This window comes from Chinchilla lanigera, unplaced genomic scaffold (assembly GCF_000276665.1).
Source record: "Chinchilla lanigera isolate Chin_1 unplaced genomic scaffold, ChiLan1.0 scaffold00042, whole genome shotgun sequence".
In the NCBI taxonomy this organism is placed as follows: Eukaryota; Metazoa; Chordata; class Mammalia; order Rodentia; family Chinchillidae; genus Chinchilla; species Chinchilla lanigera.
Window position 1 is genome coordinate 456,938 of NW_004955443.1, and position 19,269 is coordinate 476,206.

Below are 19,269 nucleotides of genomic sequence, written 5' to 3' on the forward strand. Positions count from 1 at the left end.
GTATGAAAATATGACACAAAAGAGCAGGAAAATATAAGGCAGTAGATAGAGGGGAAAGCCAGATTAAGCAGGGATTTTATATATATATAATTTCTTTTTTTTTTCTTTTTCCCCTAGATGGTACTGCAGAAATACAAATAGAAGCAAGGCAGAACAACTCCTCAGAACTGAAGTAAGTGTTGTGCTTACTTTGTGGGTTTGCTTCAGCACAGGTTAATTTTAATGGTTGTCTAGTAGGTGGTCTCACATACTTGTTTCTGAATCCTAAAAATAGACTGTGCTATACAGAGGTTTTCCCCAATGTCCTATACCAGGAAACATTGATGCTTTAGTTTACTGGACTTTGTAACAAAGTGCCACAAACTAAGTGGCTTTGACAACAGAACTTTCTTGGCTCACAATTAGGGAGGGTCAGAAGCCCAAAGTCAAGGCGCAGGCAGGAGAGTTGGTTCCTCATGAGGGCAGTGAGGGGAGACTCTTGCAGGCCTCTTCTCTTAGCTTGCAGATGGCCATTTGCTCCCCGTTTCTTTACGTCCCATGCATGTTTGTCTGTGCATGCATACTTCATTTCATAAAGGTGCCAGTCATATTCAAGAAGAGTCCACACTAGTTACTTCATTTTAACTTGACAGCCTCCATAAGGATCCTGTCTCCAGCTGGGTGTAGTGACAGGTGCCTGTATTCCAGCTGTTCTGGAGGCTGAGTCAAGAGGATACAAGTTTTAGGCCACCCTGGGTAACTTAACTGGATAGTGTCACAAACAAATACACATGCACACATGTATACACACACACACACACACATACACACACACACACACACACACACACACACACACCAAAATACCTACAAAGTATCTATCTCTAATGGCCAGATAAGGTCACTGAAATACCGGGGCTTGGAACTCCAGACTTTTTGGAGGGTAGTGAGAGAAGTGACACAATTAAACCCCTAAGAGTAGGTATTACCTACACATGAGCAACATTTTCTTTTCTTTCTTACTGATTTATCATTTGTTATCTTGATTTTTGTACATAAGTGTGTTTTTCTTTTTTTGCTCAAAGTTACTTGTTTTCGAATAATTTACATTGTATTGTGTGATCTCATTTATCAAGGAATTTTAATAACATATTAATTTCCCTTAGGAAAAAATGTGCCGAAATTCTCACATGTTACAGAGAAATAAAGGGAGAGGATCAAATAGAGTGCAGAGGAAATTGCACTTAGTTGAGAAAGACTTGAATCTGTTGTGACTTTTCTTTTCTACTTTTTGCACCTGTAAGATAGGGTTGGATTAAAAGCTGCCCTTTCCGGTTCCCTACATTTATGATCTAGCTGCTCTGTTTAGTAATAGTTCCAGTTTTTCTAACCCATCCTTTCCTATCTTCTCTCCTGTTTATCACGGCCAGTCCAGGTTTGTTGATTGTTTCTACAGTTTATGCTGTAAAAGTAATTGTAGGTGACTTTGTTGCTTCAGTCTACACCTAATGGTGTTCATCCCTGCAGGATTCTTGTGTACCTTCCTGAAGACCTCACAGTGAGAGGCGCCTGTAGAGGAGTGGGTAACGAGGTGGTCTGGGGTCCAAATCCTAAATTGTACTATATGACCTGATGGAAGTTATCCAGCCTTCACATACTCTGTTTTTGTTTTTTTGAGACAGTCTTGCTATGTAGTTCAGGCTGGCCTTGAACTTGTTATGTAGCCCAGGCTGACTTCGAACTCACAGCAATCCTTCTGCCTCAGCCTCCCAAGTGTTGGACACACTCCTTTTTTTGCCTGTGAAGGGAAGCTTGGATAAGAGGAGTACCTAGCTCACAGGACTGTTCTGAGGATTATATACATTCACATATGAGAACATGTTAGAATACTGGGCTTTCAGTAAACAAATGGAAGCTATTATATTTTTTTATTGATCCATAGCCTAATTATTATTTAGAATTCTTCTGATCAGATGTATTTATAGAGTCTTATTTCAAATCTACTGTCTTATGATTAAGAACAAAGCTTATTTTACTTTTCAATTATGAAACACACTTTTTATCCTAAAATAATGTAAATGCTTGAGATTGGCTATGACTGGAGATTGTTGGTAGGGAAGTATTTGAGGTTTACAGTTTCTTTTCATTGCTTGGAACCCGATACGGATTTATCTGTCACTCATTTGGCATTGTAGTCATTCACCCATATTCAAGCAGTTCTAAGCTGATTTCTGCTATTCAAGTTACTTGTGAGTGACGTTTAACATCAGACTCCAGGGGAATTAAAGATATTTAAATACACTCTTACAGAGAGCACTTGATATTTACAGGAAAAATGCTGTGTAGGTAGAAAATGATATTGAGTCAGGATTCAAAGCTTATACCAAAGGTGAACGATGTTTGAAATGAAACTCAATTGTTAAGATTCACATTTTTCAATGACTATTTTCCCATGTGTCCAGGACCTACTGGAATTACAGAATTTTGTCTGTTAGTTCTGGAAAGGCCCTGAGTTGCATTGTCTCCATTAATGGGTGTGATCTTGTGATTGTGAGGCATGTGAGTGTGCTTTCTTTAGTCATAGTGTACTAGTGTAGAGCAGAAACAAAGGATTTACTGGTAAGTTGCTCTTCTGCAGAACAGGTTTTCTAGGCAAAGGTACTAGTCATAAAATTGGGTCCTTGAATGTTCTCCATGGCATTGGAAATAGTAGTTGGAGTTTTTTTTTTTAAAGAATTTTTCACTTTGGATTGTAGGATAAAGAAGGTGGTTTTATGGTAAGGGACTCCAGTCAACCCGGCTTATACACAGTCTCCCTTTATACAAAGTTTGGAGGGTAAGTAAGCCTGCTCTTTTACATTCTTTTGCTTGTTTTATTTTGTTTTTTCAGTTAGAGTTTTGTATTAACTTTCTATATTGTTTGCATGTATTTCTAATTTTTTACAAGTGCTATACTGCAGCATTAACAAAGAAAATACAATCTTTATTTCTGAAGTCTGTATTTTATATATTCATATTCTTAGTAATTTTTACCCTAGTTTTTCACCACCAAAAATGTATATACACTTCAGGAAAAGAAAAACTTGTATTAATATTTTAATACTAAATTTATTGAGACATCATGAGATTAAAACAAGTTACCTTTGGCCTCTACAGTTATAAGAGGTGCTCAAAGTGGTAGCTATTGGCTTCCAGACATTCATTAGTACGACAAACTGCTGCTTGGGTAACCTTGGTCATTGAGGTTGCTATATATACATTTTCAGTTTCTTCTCTAATGGCCGGCACTGTAGTAGGTTTTCTGCAACATATAACATCTTCTAGGGGTTCTTCATATGTGGGTAACACCCTCTGTTGAAAAAATATCATATGATTTGTCTTTTCCTAAAGTGTGTGTACATTTTTTGGTGGTATCTATCAGCCTATCTACCTGTTAAAAATTGCTATAAAAGTTTTAATGATATTCAGCAAATAATTATTGTATTGAACTAAGTACTAAGTGAACAAAGTAGGCACAGATCTTGCCCTCCAGTGTCTTAGTGGAGGCTACATGGGCAACAGGTAGGGTGAATGGTTTAGGAATAAGGGAGACAGTGGGAGGGGGATGTGTGTGGGCATGGTCTAGGGGGCACATGTCATGCTTGTCATCCTACATAACATAAACTGAGGCCTCGTACATCAGACAGAAAAAAATGGAAAGAAGGAGAGGGTTTTTGACCATAGAAACTGCCTTATCCTAGAGGTGAGAGTGGACACAGCAAGTTCAAGGAACTGAAAAAAATGTGTGTAGCTCAGTCAGAGGAAGGGACGGAGTGAAGGAGGAAGAGCGACTTGAGAGGTAAAAGCAGAAGCCAGCTAACATCAGTGTCTTAGTTACTTTTCTCATTGCTGAGCTAAGATACCTGACACCCAAAGTTAAAGGAGGAACGGGTTTTTTTGGCTCACAGTTTGGAGAGGTTTCAGTCCATAGCTGACTGGCTCCAAGGCAGGGCATGGCAAAGGAGCATGGCAGAGGAGAAACAGTCCATGACAGGGCAGGGAGAAAGCAGCAAGCAGCAGTAACCTGCCTCTCTTTCCCTATTTCATCCAGGCTACAAGCCTATTGGTTGGTGTCACCTGCATCTAGGGTAGGGCTACTACTTTCAGTAAATCCATTCAGAACTATGCTAAGCCAATTAATGGACATATCCAGTACCATACACTCTTAATTTCAGTATCACACACCCATGATCCGGCCACCTCTTAAAAGCCCCACCTCTGAGTACATGAGGATTTGGGGGGACACTTAGATACAAGCCATAATAGTCAGCATTGAAAGGCCAGGCATGGTGGTGCACGCCTATAATCCCAGCATTCTGGAGGCTGAGGCAGGAGGGTCATTGCAAGTTCAAGACAAGCCTGGGCTACAAAGTGAGCTCAAGGCCAGCCTGAACTGCATAGTGAGACCTTGTCTGAACATTGAGGAATCTCACCTTTATCTTAAGAGCAATCAGAACCATCATGAAAGCATTTTTAGCAAACGATGACTACAGAAGATCTGGAGTCTATAAAGATATTTAAAATGGAATGTGGACTTTTAAAATCTAATATATTTACTTTAGAAGTTGTAGTGCTCTAGACATTTACAAATTTATGCCAAAACAGGGACAAAAGATAGTAGCAACTAATGATTGTTTCAAGACTTTGAGCTACTTTTGACTGGAGTTAGTAGACCTTCTCTTTTAGTCTCATGTAAGTGACGAAATATATTATTGTTGACCACTTTCAAAATTTCTACCTGTTACTGTGAAAGGCAAAGCTAGGAAGAACATGGAGAAAAATAAGATTTGTGCCTGAAATAGAAGGGGCCCGTCTAAGAGAAAGCATCTAAGAGTGAAGTTGCATTATTTCAACTTGGTTGTAATACATTTTGATTTTTGTTCTAGGGAAGGTTCATCAAGTTTCAGGCATTATCATATAAAGGAAACAACAACATCTCCTAAGAAGTATTATCTAGCAGAAAAGCATGCTTTTGGTTCCATACCTGAGATTATTGAATATCATAAGCACAATGCAGCAGGTAAGGAAGCTGTTAATATCTATTTCAAATATTAAAATGTGATTAAAATGATCAAACATATAATTCATTCCCCCTCGAGAGTTTTGTTTTATAGTTAACTGTAGAATATGACTGATACAAAATGATTGCATGTTAAGAAAGTGACAGAGCCAAAGAAAAATGAGAAATATTACCAAGTTTTATAAGAAGCTCTGTTTTGACCTTAGGACAGGAATTATTTTAATGATGTGTAGTAAATACTCACATTTCTGTGCTTTATATTCTTGATACTAAACTAAAATTCAAAACGTGTCTCATTTAAGCCAGGTGTAGTGGCAGGTGCCTGTACTCCCAGCAGGTTGTGAGGCTGAAGCAGAAAGGTCACTTGAACTCAAGAGTTCATGACCAGCCTGGGCAACGTAGAGAGACCCTGTCTCAAATTTTAAAAAAAAGAGTGAAAGATATCTGTATTTTAGAGTAGTCACAGAAGCTGTCAGATGAGCCAGGATTTTATCCTGTGCTATAGGCTCCCAAAGAGTGGTGTGTAGGTGCTCCTGGACTCATGATGGGATTATGTCCCAATAAGCTCATCATAAATTCAAGTAGCCTACACTGAAAGTGTGTTTATTACACCTAACCTAGTAACACCTGGTTAGCAACACCGTACACTGTGGTGTGTCGGTCCTATGGCTGACTGGAGCTGAGGATCATTGTGAGCACCCAGCATCCTTGGAGAGTTGTGCCATACATTGATAGTTCAGTGTCTGGAAAGGTCCAAAATCACTTGCTGTGAAGATCTAAATTCAGAAGTCAAGGACAATTCCTACCGAATGGGTATTGCTTTTGCAGTTGTAAAGTTAAAAAATTTTAAGTCAGAACTATCATAAGTTGTGTCCCAACTGTAATCATGTCCCCAATGTTCTATCTTTCTGAATTTCAGCTATGCTTAGCACTTGAGTAGTAACAGCACAAACACCAAAAAAATAAGAAGAGAAATTACATTTATGCCTGTTGAAGTTCCTTAGGTTGAAATAGCAAGCCGCCTAGCCTTTGACTTTAACAAAGCAATTTTTTTGCAAAGCCTATTGTTCTTTTGTGAGTGTATTTACTTTGTTTCAGACAACGATAAGAATAGTTACTGAGCTATAATTCACACACCAAAAATTTATCCATTTAATGTGTACAATTCAGTGGTTTTTAATACATTTACAGAGTTGTGCTGTCACCATAATCTAATTTTAAGAGCATTGTCATCTTCCCCAAAGAAATCTTATATTCATTAGCATTCACTCTCTGCCCATCCTGCGCCAACCAAGCCCCAGGCAACCACTGACGTACTTTCTGTCTCTGTAGATTTGCCTGTTCTGAAGGTTTGTATAAGTAGAATCATGTACTATGTGGTCTGTTGTGCTCGTTTCTGCAGTTTAATGTTTTTGACAGTTTTGCATGTTGTATCATATGTAAGTGTTCCATTCCTCCCTTTTTTAATTGAAAAAGGTACAAGTTTATTGAAATAATCAGATGTTATAAAAATGCACACTGCTGGAAACACAGGAATTACACAGTAACTTCTAGTTACTGAGTTACTATTGCAGAACCTAGCACAATATTTTTGGAATGGTTAGATTCTCAGGACAACAGATAAATCTACATTTAACTCTTCAATAAAATAACAGTTCTGCAGTGTGATAGTGCTAAGTGGCGAGACAGAGGATTAGCTTCTCTTAATTCCAAATCTAGGGAGTCAAGATCTTAATCCCCGTCTGTTACAATAAGAAGGCGTCTTTCATTTACTTATGGAAACCAAGGCACAGCTGGATGTACACAAACTAGACATAGTGAGGTTGGGAGGAAAATTGCTGAAGGTATCACTTAAGGATTCTGGACAAATACAAATGCCCAATAAAAGTTTTTGCTTCAATGAGTTTGCTGAACGCAACCCTTAGAAATTAGCTTGTGTATTCTGCTTACATCTAATATGTCCCAATAAGGGGGTCTTGGGAAGATGGAATTTCTAAATTCAGGCAGCCTTCTGGATGAGGTATCCATTCCTTTTTATAGATAATAATAATCCATTGCATGTCTTGTTTTTATTGTTCATCAGTTGATGGACATTTGGGTTGTCTCCTCAGACTGGCTTCCATGAACAATGCTGATAGGAACAGTTATGTACAAGTATTTACATGGAAATGTGTTTTTATTTCCCTTGTGTTTTGACTCAGGAGTGAATTTGCTAGATTATATGGCAATTCTGTACTTAATGTTTGAGGAAATAATTCATATTGATTTATCCCAAAATAACTTTTTTTTTGGTATCTCCTGTTATTTTCTTTCTTTGATGTTAACATTCTCTCCTTTTTTCTTTTGTGTTCTTGAATAAGAGTTATGTTTACCATATTTCAATTCATGACAAACATGTATTTAGCACTTTTGCATGGTAAAAAACAGGCTAGGTTTTAGGGAGAATGTGTTGGACTAGTCACTGATCCTGAGTCTTCTGGGTCTTACTCCCTGAGGGGAGACGGTGTTGTATATAACAGTTTTAAATTATTACAAAATGTGCTATAATAGAAGAAATCAAGTGCTCTGGTGTTTATAGAAGAAGCACCTCCTGTTTCTTATTTATTGCCATAAACAACTTAGGTTAAAGGATTTAACTTACTTCACTCATTTCTAATAGCTGATGTTTCCCATTGTTAACATCTCAGAGTCCAACTTTTATGCAGAAATTGCTGACCTTGAGTTATGTCAGGCAAATCCTGACAAGGAGACCAAGAGATGGAGGGGAAGGGAGGGGAGAGGGAAATTTGAAGTAGACCAATATGATTCTTTTTCCTAGTTCAGTTCTCATACTGAAAAAGAACATAAGTAATTGCTGGCAGCAACCGTTAGAAGCTTCTTAATATTCTTTAAAAATAAAAATGTTTCAGAAAAGATGAAGCTAGCATGATACCTGATAAAAACGGCAGTATTTAAAACAGAGTGTGTTGAATAAATGAAGCATATAGCACAGTGCTGTGTGTCCACATAAGACGAGCAGTAAACTAAGAAATGGGAGTATTTGTAAGTACATTTCTAGTTTAGCATTTGGCCACGTAGAATGGTTAAGAATAACTTCAACTGTGCTGCTGTCTTTGATTTCTAGGACTCGTCACCAGGCTGCGGTACCCTGTTAGTACGAAGGGGAAGAATGCACCGACCACAGCAGGCTTCAGCTATGGTAACTCTCACTTGGTGGTTGCATTGGCTAATTTCCCTTGAGTCCTTAGAACCCTTTATCACAAAACAAACTTAGATGTATAAAATTCTACTCAGTGGAACTTTTTTAAAAATAAGTTTATAGTTTGAGTCTTTAACTGACTGTACTTCATAGCTATTATAAGCCCAAGTTCTCTATTTTATTTGTATAAGTTTTTTTATTAGTAAATATTTATAGTATGCAATGATTACATTCCCCATGGGGAGTTGGTACCTGTACGTAACACATCTCGATTCCTTTTTCATCTCCTCCCTCCTTGCCTCCTCTTCATCTCTTGGTCTCCTTGCCATTTGCAGAAGAGCTGTGTCCCTATTTCCTATCATCTACTTTTATTTTGCTTTTTATTGATATTTTGGGTTTTCCATGTAAGAGAAGCTATGCTATATTTAAGCTTGTGTGTTTGATTTATTTCACTTAACATTAAGATCTCAGTCAGTTTTTCTACAAATAGTTCAGAATTATCCTTCTTTACAGAAGAGTAGGTTTTCTATTTTCACCATTGCTAATTCAGTAGAAAACTTCTCTTGAATGAAAAATAAACTTTATAACATTGCATCTAAAATTAATCATAGCCCTTCCTGTTCTGCACTGGCTTTGTAGCTTCCTCTTTGGAATGTAAGGGTAGAGGTGACAGGGAAGGCTTCCAACTGGCAAAAGCCTTTTTAAAACAGCATGTTTAATTCATTCTAACTCCGTAAAATGGAAAAAGAAAACAAAAACAACAAATCCGGGGTGAAGAGTGATAAAAGAGGAAGTATCTGTGTTTTCTAAAGCACCTTGAGACCATACTCTGTAAGTGAAACAAATGGGACACACATGTGTAAATATGTCATTGTCTCCCTGGAGTGAGACACTGAAAAAGTAAGGAGGGACCAGTATGTACAACAGATACTGTGAAAAGGAAGAAGTCCTTCAAAAGGACAGAGGAACTAGGGAGAGGGAAGGGGAAAGGAAAGAAGGGAAAAGGAAAAAAGTAAAAGAGGGATGAAATGGAAACAAAGCTTTGTAAGTGAGAAGAGGGGCTGAAGGGGGCGGAGGATGAAAAAGAGGAATCGAGATCTCATATACCCTGTGATGACTCCATATGACGACTGTGGTCATTATACCTAAATTGTACCAATAAACTTAATAAAAAAATGCGACCGTAAAGTGCCTTAACTTTCATTCTCTTACTGTTAACCTGTTATGCAGGGTCTCCCCCTCCTGCACTCCTTTGCTTCCAAACTGTGGCAGTTTGGAAGGGGAGCAGAAAGCCGCCCCATGCAGTCAGACGCAGGCTGCGGCTCTGCTCTGTGCTTTGAGGTTGATCTTGGTTAGTCCTTCTCTCCCTGGGCCGCACTGATGCTGCCTTCTCTGTGTGAACTGTTGTTGCTTTCCCCTCTGTCTTACAGAGAAGTGGGAGATTAACCCGTCGGAGCTGACCTTCATGCGGGAATTGGGGAGTGGGCTCTTCGGAGTGGTGCGACTGGGCAAGTGGCGAGCCCAGTACAAAGTAGCCATCAAAGCGATTCGAGAAGGGGCCATGTGTGAGGAGGACTTTATAGAAGAAGCTAAAGTGATGATGTAAGTCCTTGTCTCCTTCCAGGCTTCATTTTTGTGTTAAAGAGCAGCCCCTCCCCAGCCGATCCTCCTGCTGGTTTCTTTGCCTATAATAACTCTGAGTATGACTTCACACCAGGAAGCTGACCCACCCGAAGCTGGTGCAGCTCTATGGCGTATGCACGCAGCAGAAACCCATTTACATCATCACTGAGTTCATGGAACGGGGCTGCCTTCTGAATTTCCTCCGGCAGAGACAAGGCCTCTTCAGCAGAGACATGCTGCTGAGCATGTGTCAGGACGTGTGTGAAGGGATGGAGTACTTGGAGAGAAACAGCTTCATCCACCGAGACCTGGTAACCGCACACCCCTGTATTTCCACAAATTCCCGTGCCCAGCCTCGTCTGTCACACTGGGTCAGCCGATGATCAGTGGTGCAGTGGGACCCGCTTTTTGTTTGTTTTTTTTTTTTGGTTTTTCTCCGGTACCGGGAACCGAACTCATGACCTTGCGCTTGCCAGGCAGGCGCTTTTGCCGCTGAGCTAAATCCCCAGCCCCCCGCTTTTTGTTTTTAATAAGGTTTCAGCATTATTTTTAAACTTGGTAGAGCTCATTCACCTCATAATTTTAAAAAAAGTCTTTTTATGAACTCTTAATAATATATATAGTGTCTCCAATCAAGTTTCCATGCATTATTTGATCTCCTAAAAAATCCCATGAGCTAGCTAGTCACAGAACGTTTATCACCATCACTGTTTCAGAGATAATAGATCTAGCTTCAGGGAAGTGAAATCATTTGCCTAATGGGATAAAACAGAGAAGTTAGGATTGACCTACCTTCTGAATAATCCTAAACTCTTCCACCTCACACACTGTACAGGGAGCTGTCTGAGAAATTCCTTAATTTATTTTCTTTCTTTCTTTTTTCTCTCAAACTACTAGGAAAAGATGGAGGTTTGTGTTAACTTGTGAAAGTAACAGAAAAAGAAACCTGGTTCTGTTTTTAAATCATTGTGATGGAGACACATCTGAGTCAGTTTGTAGGAAAACAGATGCATCTTGAGACTATAACACTAAGTGAAATAAATCAGGCACCGAAAGTTAAAAATTGCACTGTTCTTCTACATGAGAAATCTGAAATACAAATAATTTAAAGAGAAAAATAAAAGAGATGCTAGGAAACAGATGCAGACTTTGTGAAGATGGGAAGGGGTTCTTGGGTGGGGAGAAGAGAGGGCAGGGAGGTGAACGGGAAGTAAAATGATTAAGCGAATGTATCTATGCCAGTTCCCCAAGGTGAATGCAGTTATTATGTATTGCAAACATAGACCAATAAAAATTATCACAGTGTATAACTGGGGCAAAAGGCCTTGTCCAGTAGATACGTTACGTAATAGGGTTTATTATGGTGATCATGCTTGGTGATGACACAGAACATCTCTTAGTTATATTAGCACTTATGAGCCAGTCACCTTCCTCTTTTTGGTACTTATGAAATGGATGCAAGTTAAATATCTTCACAAATGTGGAAGACTACACCTGTGCACACAGACCTTATCTTGGTGAAAACAACTTTTGATGCCTGTGATACTGGTAGTGGTCCAGTAGATTTGTGCTACCCATTAAGGGAATATTCTCATGCTTTTGTCCCCCAGGAGAAGAATCCTGTTGACCACTGAGTGAAGGCACAATGGATGTCTTCAGAGGAAGGGAGGCAACTCAGGGAGTGGGCACTATCACTGGAGAATCTTAAAATGCATTCATCAGGAAAAAAATAACTCATATAAGTGGAATTGCCACATATATAAAATAAGATTCTGAACAATTAGGAAGAAAACTACATTTCAGCTTATGAGTCACAATGTTAAAAATATTATCATATCTTCCTTCTTAGACATGCCATGTTTTTCTACCAAATTATTGCCTTAAGCCTTGAAGAATGGGCAAGAAATACAATTAAATAGTCCATATCTTTTCTATGATAAATTGAATACATCATATTTTATTTTTAATAGCAAGTTTTAATATACTGGAAACCTCATAAACGATGAATGGGGCACCTCACCTGCAGCTGTTCTTTTGACTGTTTAGGATGGAGGTGACTGGCCACTGGTTGGCCATCACTTTGATGGTTCTGTGTTATTAAACTCACTACTGAGAACCTGGATGGAAGACTTCAAGAGATTCTGATGCTTAGTAAGAAAATCACATAGTTTAATGAGAGTAGAGCTGGAAGGAGAAAAATGGGTTGACCTTCTTATTGGCCCTTTTTAGGTGTGGACATTTGTGAAGGTGGTGTGATAATGCCCTCTTGAAAACACGACTTTCTGACCCATTTTTTTCTTCCTACCTGTTATTTCATATATACACTGGAGATACTTTCATGAGGATAAAAGTAATTTATATGAAGACATTCCTACTTGTTGTAAATATTGAATGAATTATACTAAATGATAGCAGAAAGTATATTTTTCTACTGTTCTTGTGGAATTTTTTTAAACTAATATGCCACTCTAATGTTTTCTAGGCTGCAAGAAATTGTCTAGTGAACGAGGCAGGAGTTGTGAAAGTGTCCGATTTTGGAATGGCCAGGTATGGTTGAGTACCTGTGCTTGGAGGTGACATTCACACACACAGTGTTATGTAGAATTAATAAGTGTGGTAATTAATAAGGAAATCTTAGCAATTCTGAGACAAATGTGTTAAAATAACCATACATTGTGGTGTTAATAATTCTCTCCACTAGGTGGTAGTAGAGCCTGCTAAATACACAACTTTTCACCTTCACTTTCACAAGACGTTGTTTGGTGGTCAGATACATACATAACTACATCTGTCGTGTTTTGTTCGCTTAATTTTTGTAGTTTTAGTGGAGTGTTAGAAGAGACCATAAAAAGCATTTAGTGTGTCTCTTTCTTTTGGCTCTATCCATTTCTGTACATAAAAATTAGGTGCCTGTTACATGCCAGGCACAACCACAGGAACCACAGCGGAGACTGAGCTTTGTGCACCCGACCCACATGCACCGTCTGCTCTGGAGGAAGGAGAAACATAAGACCTGCGAGTAATGTATGTCAGAGCAGGGCCAGCCAGCAGGTGATGACCTGTTGATCTCACCTACACCTGTTTGGCCTGTGAGCCAGTAATGGAGTTTGCATTTTTAAATGGTTGAAGAAAATTCAAAGACTAGGCTGAAGATTATCTGAAATGCCAAAGTCAGTGTTCATGAAAGTAGTGTTGTTGAGACAGGGCACTGCATATTTGCCAGTGTGTGGTCTGTGGCGGCAGCATAGGTGCAGTTGAAAGTTGTCCCAGGAACTGTGTGGCCTGTGGAATCCAAATGACTAGACATAATACCTGGCCCTTTTCAGGAAAACATCCACCTCTTCAAGGAGAGAATTTCGGGTGGAGCAGGAGTGATGGCTGCTCCTTAGATCTAGTGGCCAGGAAGACCTTCTGAGATTAAGTAGAGACCCAAAGGGAGAAGTAATCAGTTAGGTGAAAATCTAGGCATGAAGTGTTCCAGGTGGAAGGAGTGACAAGGGCCAAGCTTGATGTCTGAGATGAGTTTAAGCTGCTCAGGGAACTAGAAGAAGACCAGATAGCTGGCCCATAGGCAGCACTGGGAACAGTCAAACTGGCAGCCAGGGACCAGGCCCGAGGGAGCCAAGGACAGCTCCTCAGGAAGCTCAGGATAGGGAGGTCAGTGAGCTGTCACTGTCCACCTCTGGCCCTGGGGGTGTTAACTGCCCAGTACTCTCTGTGGCTTCATATAGACATTGAGGATCTGATGGCCAGTCTGCCATTTTCATATGTTCCTTCTTCAGATATTTGGCTTTTAGAAAATCTGTTTTGCATATTATCTACTGTTAAAACACTCTTTATGTAGTAATTTTAGACTCCCCTCATGGACAGCGATTCGACCCGGCCCATGGTAGCACTGTCTGCCAGTGACCATCTTTGTCTATCTAGTACAACAGAGGAAATTTCTGCATTTATTTGAACATTTTCTCATGGCAACTTTTGGAAATGACTAGCACATATAATAATAGATACAATCCTCTTATAAATATGTACAGAACACATTACAGGAAGGGCTGAAGCCCTCACATCTGCCATCCCTAATCAAAGAGTCTCCCCAGAAAGAGCCACTGTTACTAGATTCTGTGTGTCCTTCCAGAAGGACATAAGTGTGTGCACACATAGAAAAATGATACGGTATTGTTCTGATTGTGTGAGTGAGGATATTGTGATATATAAATGTATACACTACCATTTACATACTTCATTTTGCCTTTTTTTATTTTTTTAGACAGGGTCTCATTTTGTAGTTCAAGTTGGCCTCAAACTCACTGTGTAGCTCAGCTTGGCCCTGAGCTTATGGTGATCCTCCTGCCTCAGCCTCCCAAGTGCTTGGATTAGAGACCTGCACCATGCCCAGGCATTTTGCCTGTGTAATTTGCCTTTTCATATGCTGTTGTTTTAAGTTGTGCTCTGAGGAGTCATGGGGTGCTCAAAGCATGTGTGTCTGCACCCTGGTCACCACTCCCTTTAGGGCATCTCTCCTTTCGCATGTGGGCCTGTGGGTAAGATTTTGGTTAAAGAGAAAAATTGTTTTTAAAAAAGTTTGCAAGCTGTTTTATTGTATTCTGCCCCTACTGCCTAATAAAATAAAAAGATGAATATAAAAATGAAAATGTGGATACTAACATTGTGATATGTCCCTCTCATGCCCCTAAATTATGCTGAGAGGAAGACGGAAATTACCAGGTGTGGTCACTGAGGTGGCCTTTAGCTTCAACCAGATGCTGACGGGACTTTAGTCAAGTGTGTTTTTTATTATAAAGGAGAAAGATGAAAGCACATGTGGAAAATACAGTTCATACTTTAGAGGCGCAAACCCATGGTGTTCTTTCTCTAGGTATGTTCTGGATGATCAGTACACAAGTTCTTCTGGTGCTAAATTCCCCGTGAAATGGTGTCCGCCTGAAGTGTTTAATTACAGCCGTTTTAGCAGCAAATCTGATGTGTGGTCCTTTGGTAAGCTCCGTGCTCCACATTTCCTCAGTTCTGCATTGAGGAGGAAACCAGCACATTCTGTAACCCTTATCCTTTTTCAGGTGTTTTAATGTGGGAAGTATTCACTGAAGGCAGAATGCCCTTTGAGAAAAACACCAATTATGAAGTGGTAACCATGGTTACACGAGGCCACCGACTCTACCGGCCGAAGCTGGCATCCAAATATGTGTATGAGGTGATGGTGAGATGTTGGCAGGAGGTATAGATATTTCTCTTTTTCTTTTGTTTTTTTGTTTTTTTGTTTTTTTTCTCCGGTACCAGGAACCGAACTCACGACCTTGCGCTTGCCAGGCAGGCGCTTTTGCCGCTGAGCTAAATCCCCAGCCCCGATATTTCTCTTTTTCTTATCGAGTCTCTGAAACATTTGGGGGTTGGGCTCAGTGGGTAAATAGCACACAGCCTTTGTATCTTGGTGAATTCAAGCTGGAGGTGGGAAGCCAACCCCCTCAAGTCAGTTCTGAGTAATGAAAAGACCTGGAAAACATCAGTAATTAATTTAATAAATTCAGGCTGGTCCCTCAGTCCCACATGGCAATCTTCCCACTGCTGGCTGAGCCAGGGACAGGAGCTAGGCCTGGAGAAATTGTTCCGTTCCTTCCTGTGAGTCGCTTGTGGAGTTGAAGTATCAGTCGTGCACCAAGGAGAATTTCTCCCTCCAAACTTAACTTCCCATTATCCCCCTTAGTCAGTCTCAGGAAATTCTGGAATGTCACTTCACAGAAGAGATTAGACACCAAAACAACTTTTGAAAAACAATGACATTAACTCACGTGTGTTGTGGACTAGGCCCTGTACTGAGTCCTTTTGATTTAGTTCTTGAAACAACCCTTTCAGGTGTGGAAGCTTTTACAGTGACCACTTTGTAGATGAGAAGATTTGGGCTTAGGAGTTTGATCCTTGCCCTGGCCATTTAGCTACAGAACATTAGGTGCTTGTCTGACCCCAGAGCTCAGCCTCACTGTCACTTGCTGTAACACCTACCACCTCCCAAGAGCACTGACTGGGGTGGGCAGAGTCTCTGGGCAGGAAGTGGTACTGGGGGCAGAAGGAGAACAGCACATAGGTGAGGAGGTGGTTATAAACAGTGCATACTCGAGGGTGGAGATTAGTCAGATTTAGAAGAGCACCCGTGTGGAGCTGTCTGTGGGAAATGAAATTGGGTAACAAAGGATGGGGGAAGGGCAGGTTACAGAGGCCCTGTAAATGAGCAGGACTTGATTTCACAGGCACAAAGGAATTCCTGGAGGTCCTTCAGTGGGGTCATGAAAGCGTTATCATAGAGACATTAGTCTAGCAGCAGTACGGGGAGGTAATTAGAGCAGAGACAGACATGTGTGGAGATGCCTGCATCTTTCAGTCCCAAAGCTGTGATTTCCTCTTTGTAGTCTGCTAGGTTGTAGGAGTTGGAGCAATAAGACCTTTTTTCTGGAGTGAATTCTGACATGCACTGTTTTTCTTTTTTAATTGTAGAAACCAGAGGCAAGGCCTTCGTTTGAAGACTTGTTGCACACAATAGATGAATTGGTTGAATGTGAAGAAACTTTTGGAAGATGAGTGGCATTGTGACCAAGGGCTTCCAGATTCCAAAGCCTGGGGAGGAAATAGCAGTTTGTGGCTGAATTAATTTGGCACCTGGATGTGTGGACTTTTAACTTAGATAGTTAAACCCTTACAGCACTTGCTTCTAGACCAGCCTTTGCTCTGGGGCCGAGTCTTCCAGATTGTGGAAATGTTACCTTAGAACTGGTGACTAACAGCATGCCAGGCACTTTGCTCAGGCCCTAGGCTTTGCCTGTTTGGGGGTACACCTGGGACCATGCTAGCTGGTGCCAGTAGAAGGCCAGGGTATTAGGGAAGGGAGGATACTGAGATCATGTTGTAGAACCCCTTCTCTTCCTTTGACTTACATAGAAATCTGGGCCTGGGGCATTGTCTGAGTCAGGAATCTACCTTAGATCTCTGTTTTCAAGACTTTTTTGTCCTTTTGAGACAGGTTTCATTGTGCAGTTCAGTGCAGCCTTGAGCTCACTTTGTAGCCCAGGCTGGCCCTGAACCCCCTGCCTCAGCCTCCCAAGTGCTGGGATTACAGACGTGCACCACCACGCCTAGCTTCAAGACTGTTCTTAGTATTACGTTTAAAATATTTGTATACTGTATATGTTGTAAATACATATATAAAGTTATATATTTATAAGAAACATGAGTTGTATTTTAATTTTGCAAAATTTCAAACTCACCTTCTTAGGATTAGAGACGCTAAGAACTGGGGATTTCCTTTTTTGTGGATCAAATATTCCTTACCCAAGAGAGGAAAGTCTGGGCCCTTTTTTAACCCTCCTTTCACGCGTAGACACATCTTGGGTATGCCTTCCCAGCCCCAGCCCTCAGGGGTGACCCTGCCTACAGTCGCCACAGCCAAGTGGAATCAGGTGAAAATTTGAAAGTGGGAATGAGTTAGTTCCTAAATCTTAAGAATTTGCTCCAGAGCTCTGATACTCCGATTGGAGGTGCCAGGCCCTGGAGAAGAAGGCTCAGGTGATGTTCTTAATGAAGACCACCCACCTCCAGCTGGATCCCAGAGCAGCTTGAGCTGCTGCGGAGTATTGGAAGCTACAAGAGAGGTGGAGGTGGTATTCTAAGCTGTCTCCCACAGATTTCTAAGGGGCCTGGTTGGACTTGGCTTACTGGCTATAACTTGTAGCTCACCCTAGGAGCCAGAGCTAAGGAAGCGGTACCTTACTATCCCAGGCATCCCTTCCCTTCTCGCTTTGAGGAGCTGTGGGGAGGACAAGGTGGTGGTGGAGGGAGTGAGGAGAAGGTACAGTTCTTACCCTATCATCACTGACAGGAAACTGAGAAAGATAATACCTGACAACATTTGGGAACATTCTCTTCAGAAATCTTTAAATATTTCTTACCCAGAACTTAAAGAAAAAGTTTTATAGCTAAGGCAAAAGATGAAGTAAAAAAACAGAAGTATCTATCCAGAATACTAAAAAAGATCTTAATGTACAGGCAGGAAATAGCAAGGGCAGTATAACTATGCTGTGTCTTCACTAAAGTTGCCCCCTTCGTTAATTAAGTTTGGGTTGTGTTCTCCAGTAGGACAAAGTAAAACTGTCGAATGCATTTTGCCTTGTTGATATTATTGTGCTCATATTTCTCAGCTGTGCCTAAGTCACTTGTACATATAATGAGTTTTTAAGTGTATCATTGGATTGTCCCCACGCCCAAATAAGGCCCCTGAAATGTCAGTCCTGAGTCCTGGGACAGAACTTGATATTCTAAAGTCTAGAATCCAATTGTATCTATCACCAACCATGTAACTTTGGGCCAGATCCCTCCTGTCTGTTTCTTTATTTCATTGTCTGTCCAGAAAGGGCAATCTGACTTGATAATTTTAAGACTCCTTTTATAAAAATTTTGTGATTTCTTGAAAATGTTGTTCGTAGTCTCCACCTACACATATGGGAAGGAGGAAATAATAGCAAGCACCTTCAGGATGCAGATGATTGAACTTTCTTACGTAGGCCATGAGGTTGTCGTTCACATGCTTTGAGGTTTTTCGAATAGGAAACTAGGTGGGGTTAACTTTGCATGTGAAAAACGTCTTGGGTGAACGATGATTTCAGTTAAAAGATGTGTTTTTCGGAGTGGAGCCCAGCTGAAGAAATGAAATCTGTCTGGTGTGGCCCTGCAGAAAGACAGCCATGATTCTGTCCACCTGTAAGTAAGATGGGCTTGGTCACTTGTTTTCGTGGCTTGTGCTGGGCTTGTTACTTCTGGACACAAGAGGAAGTTTTGTCTAAGCTGGCATAGCACTGGTGGAATTTTGAAGATAGTTTTCTCAGATGTAGCAGTAGGGTTTTTTGGAGGGGGTTGTTTCTTATTTAAACCACTGTGGGTTATGCAATGCTAGTAAATTTCGCAGCACTGAACACAAATGAAAACAGCAAATATCACATTCTTGCATCTACAGTGTATGTTGAAGTGTAATCAGTGTGAAGTGTTTGTTTTTAGAATGATATTAAGTGTAAAGAACTTGGGGCTACCGGCCAGGAGCACAAATGCTAGTTCTGGCTTTGTTACATCCTTGGTAGTCACCACTGGCAAATTCTTAATGTCACATTCCTGTCTAAAATGAGGACTGCATTTTACCCACCTTCCCCAGAGATACCATAAAGAAGCAACAGATAAAAATGATGGATAAACCTGAATTTAATTTCGGTGTTGCTTTGGAAGACTATTCGGTACATTTTACAATTCTTGGAAATGCTTATTAATTTATCTATAAACCTCGGCCTTTTATGCACATAGTCAAAAGTAGGGAAGAAAAATACTTTCTCTGATTGTCATTCTCAGCATCTCTGGAATC

The 19,269-nt window shown here is 40.4% G+C and overlaps 2 protein-coding genes across 7 annotated transcripts in view; both read left to right on the top strand.

The window, feature by feature from the left end:
• Positions 1-17,092, top strand: part of Tec (tec protein tyrosine kinase) — a 134,352-nt gene extending 117,260 nt beyond the window's left edge. The window contains exons 9-18 of the mRNA XM_005391885.2: positions 118-172; positions 2,736-2,815; positions 4,905-5,038; positions 8,163-8,237; positions 9,668-9,839; positions 9,955-10,171; positions 12,343-12,407; positions 14,737-14,855; positions 14,936-15,093; positions 16,365-17,092. Of these exons, the coding sequence (XP_005391942.1) occupies positions 118-172; positions 2,736-2,815; positions 4,905-5,038; positions 8,163-8,237; positions 9,668-9,839; positions 9,955-10,171; positions 12,343-12,407; positions 14,737-14,855; positions 14,936-15,093; positions 16,365-16,448 (1,159 nt within the window). The 3' untranslated portion in view covers positions 16,449-17,092. The remainder of the gene's footprint in view (positions 1-117; positions 173-2,735; positions 2,816-4,904; positions 5,039-8,162; positions 8,238-9,667; positions 9,840-9,954; positions 10,172-12,342; positions 12,408-14,736; positions 14,856-14,935; positions 15,094-16,364) is intronic.
• A 69-nt stretch (positions 17,093-17,161) lies between these two features.
• Txk (TXK tyrosine kinase) overlaps positions 17,162-19,269 on the top strand; it is an 82,599-nt gene continuing 80,491 nt past the window's right edge. For 5 of the 6 annotated variants that reach the window (XR_262172.2, XR_262173.2, XM_005391880.2 and 2 more), the window contains exon 1: positions 17,162-18,620. Coding sequence is in view for 3 of the 6 variants with exons in the window: in XM_005391880.2 (XP_005391937.1) it covers positions 18,605-18,620 (16 nt within the window). In the remaining 3 variants the exon portion in view is untranslated. The remainder of the gene's footprint in view (positions 18,621-19,269) is intronic. The other variant, XM_005391883.2, reaches the window with a different exon arrangement.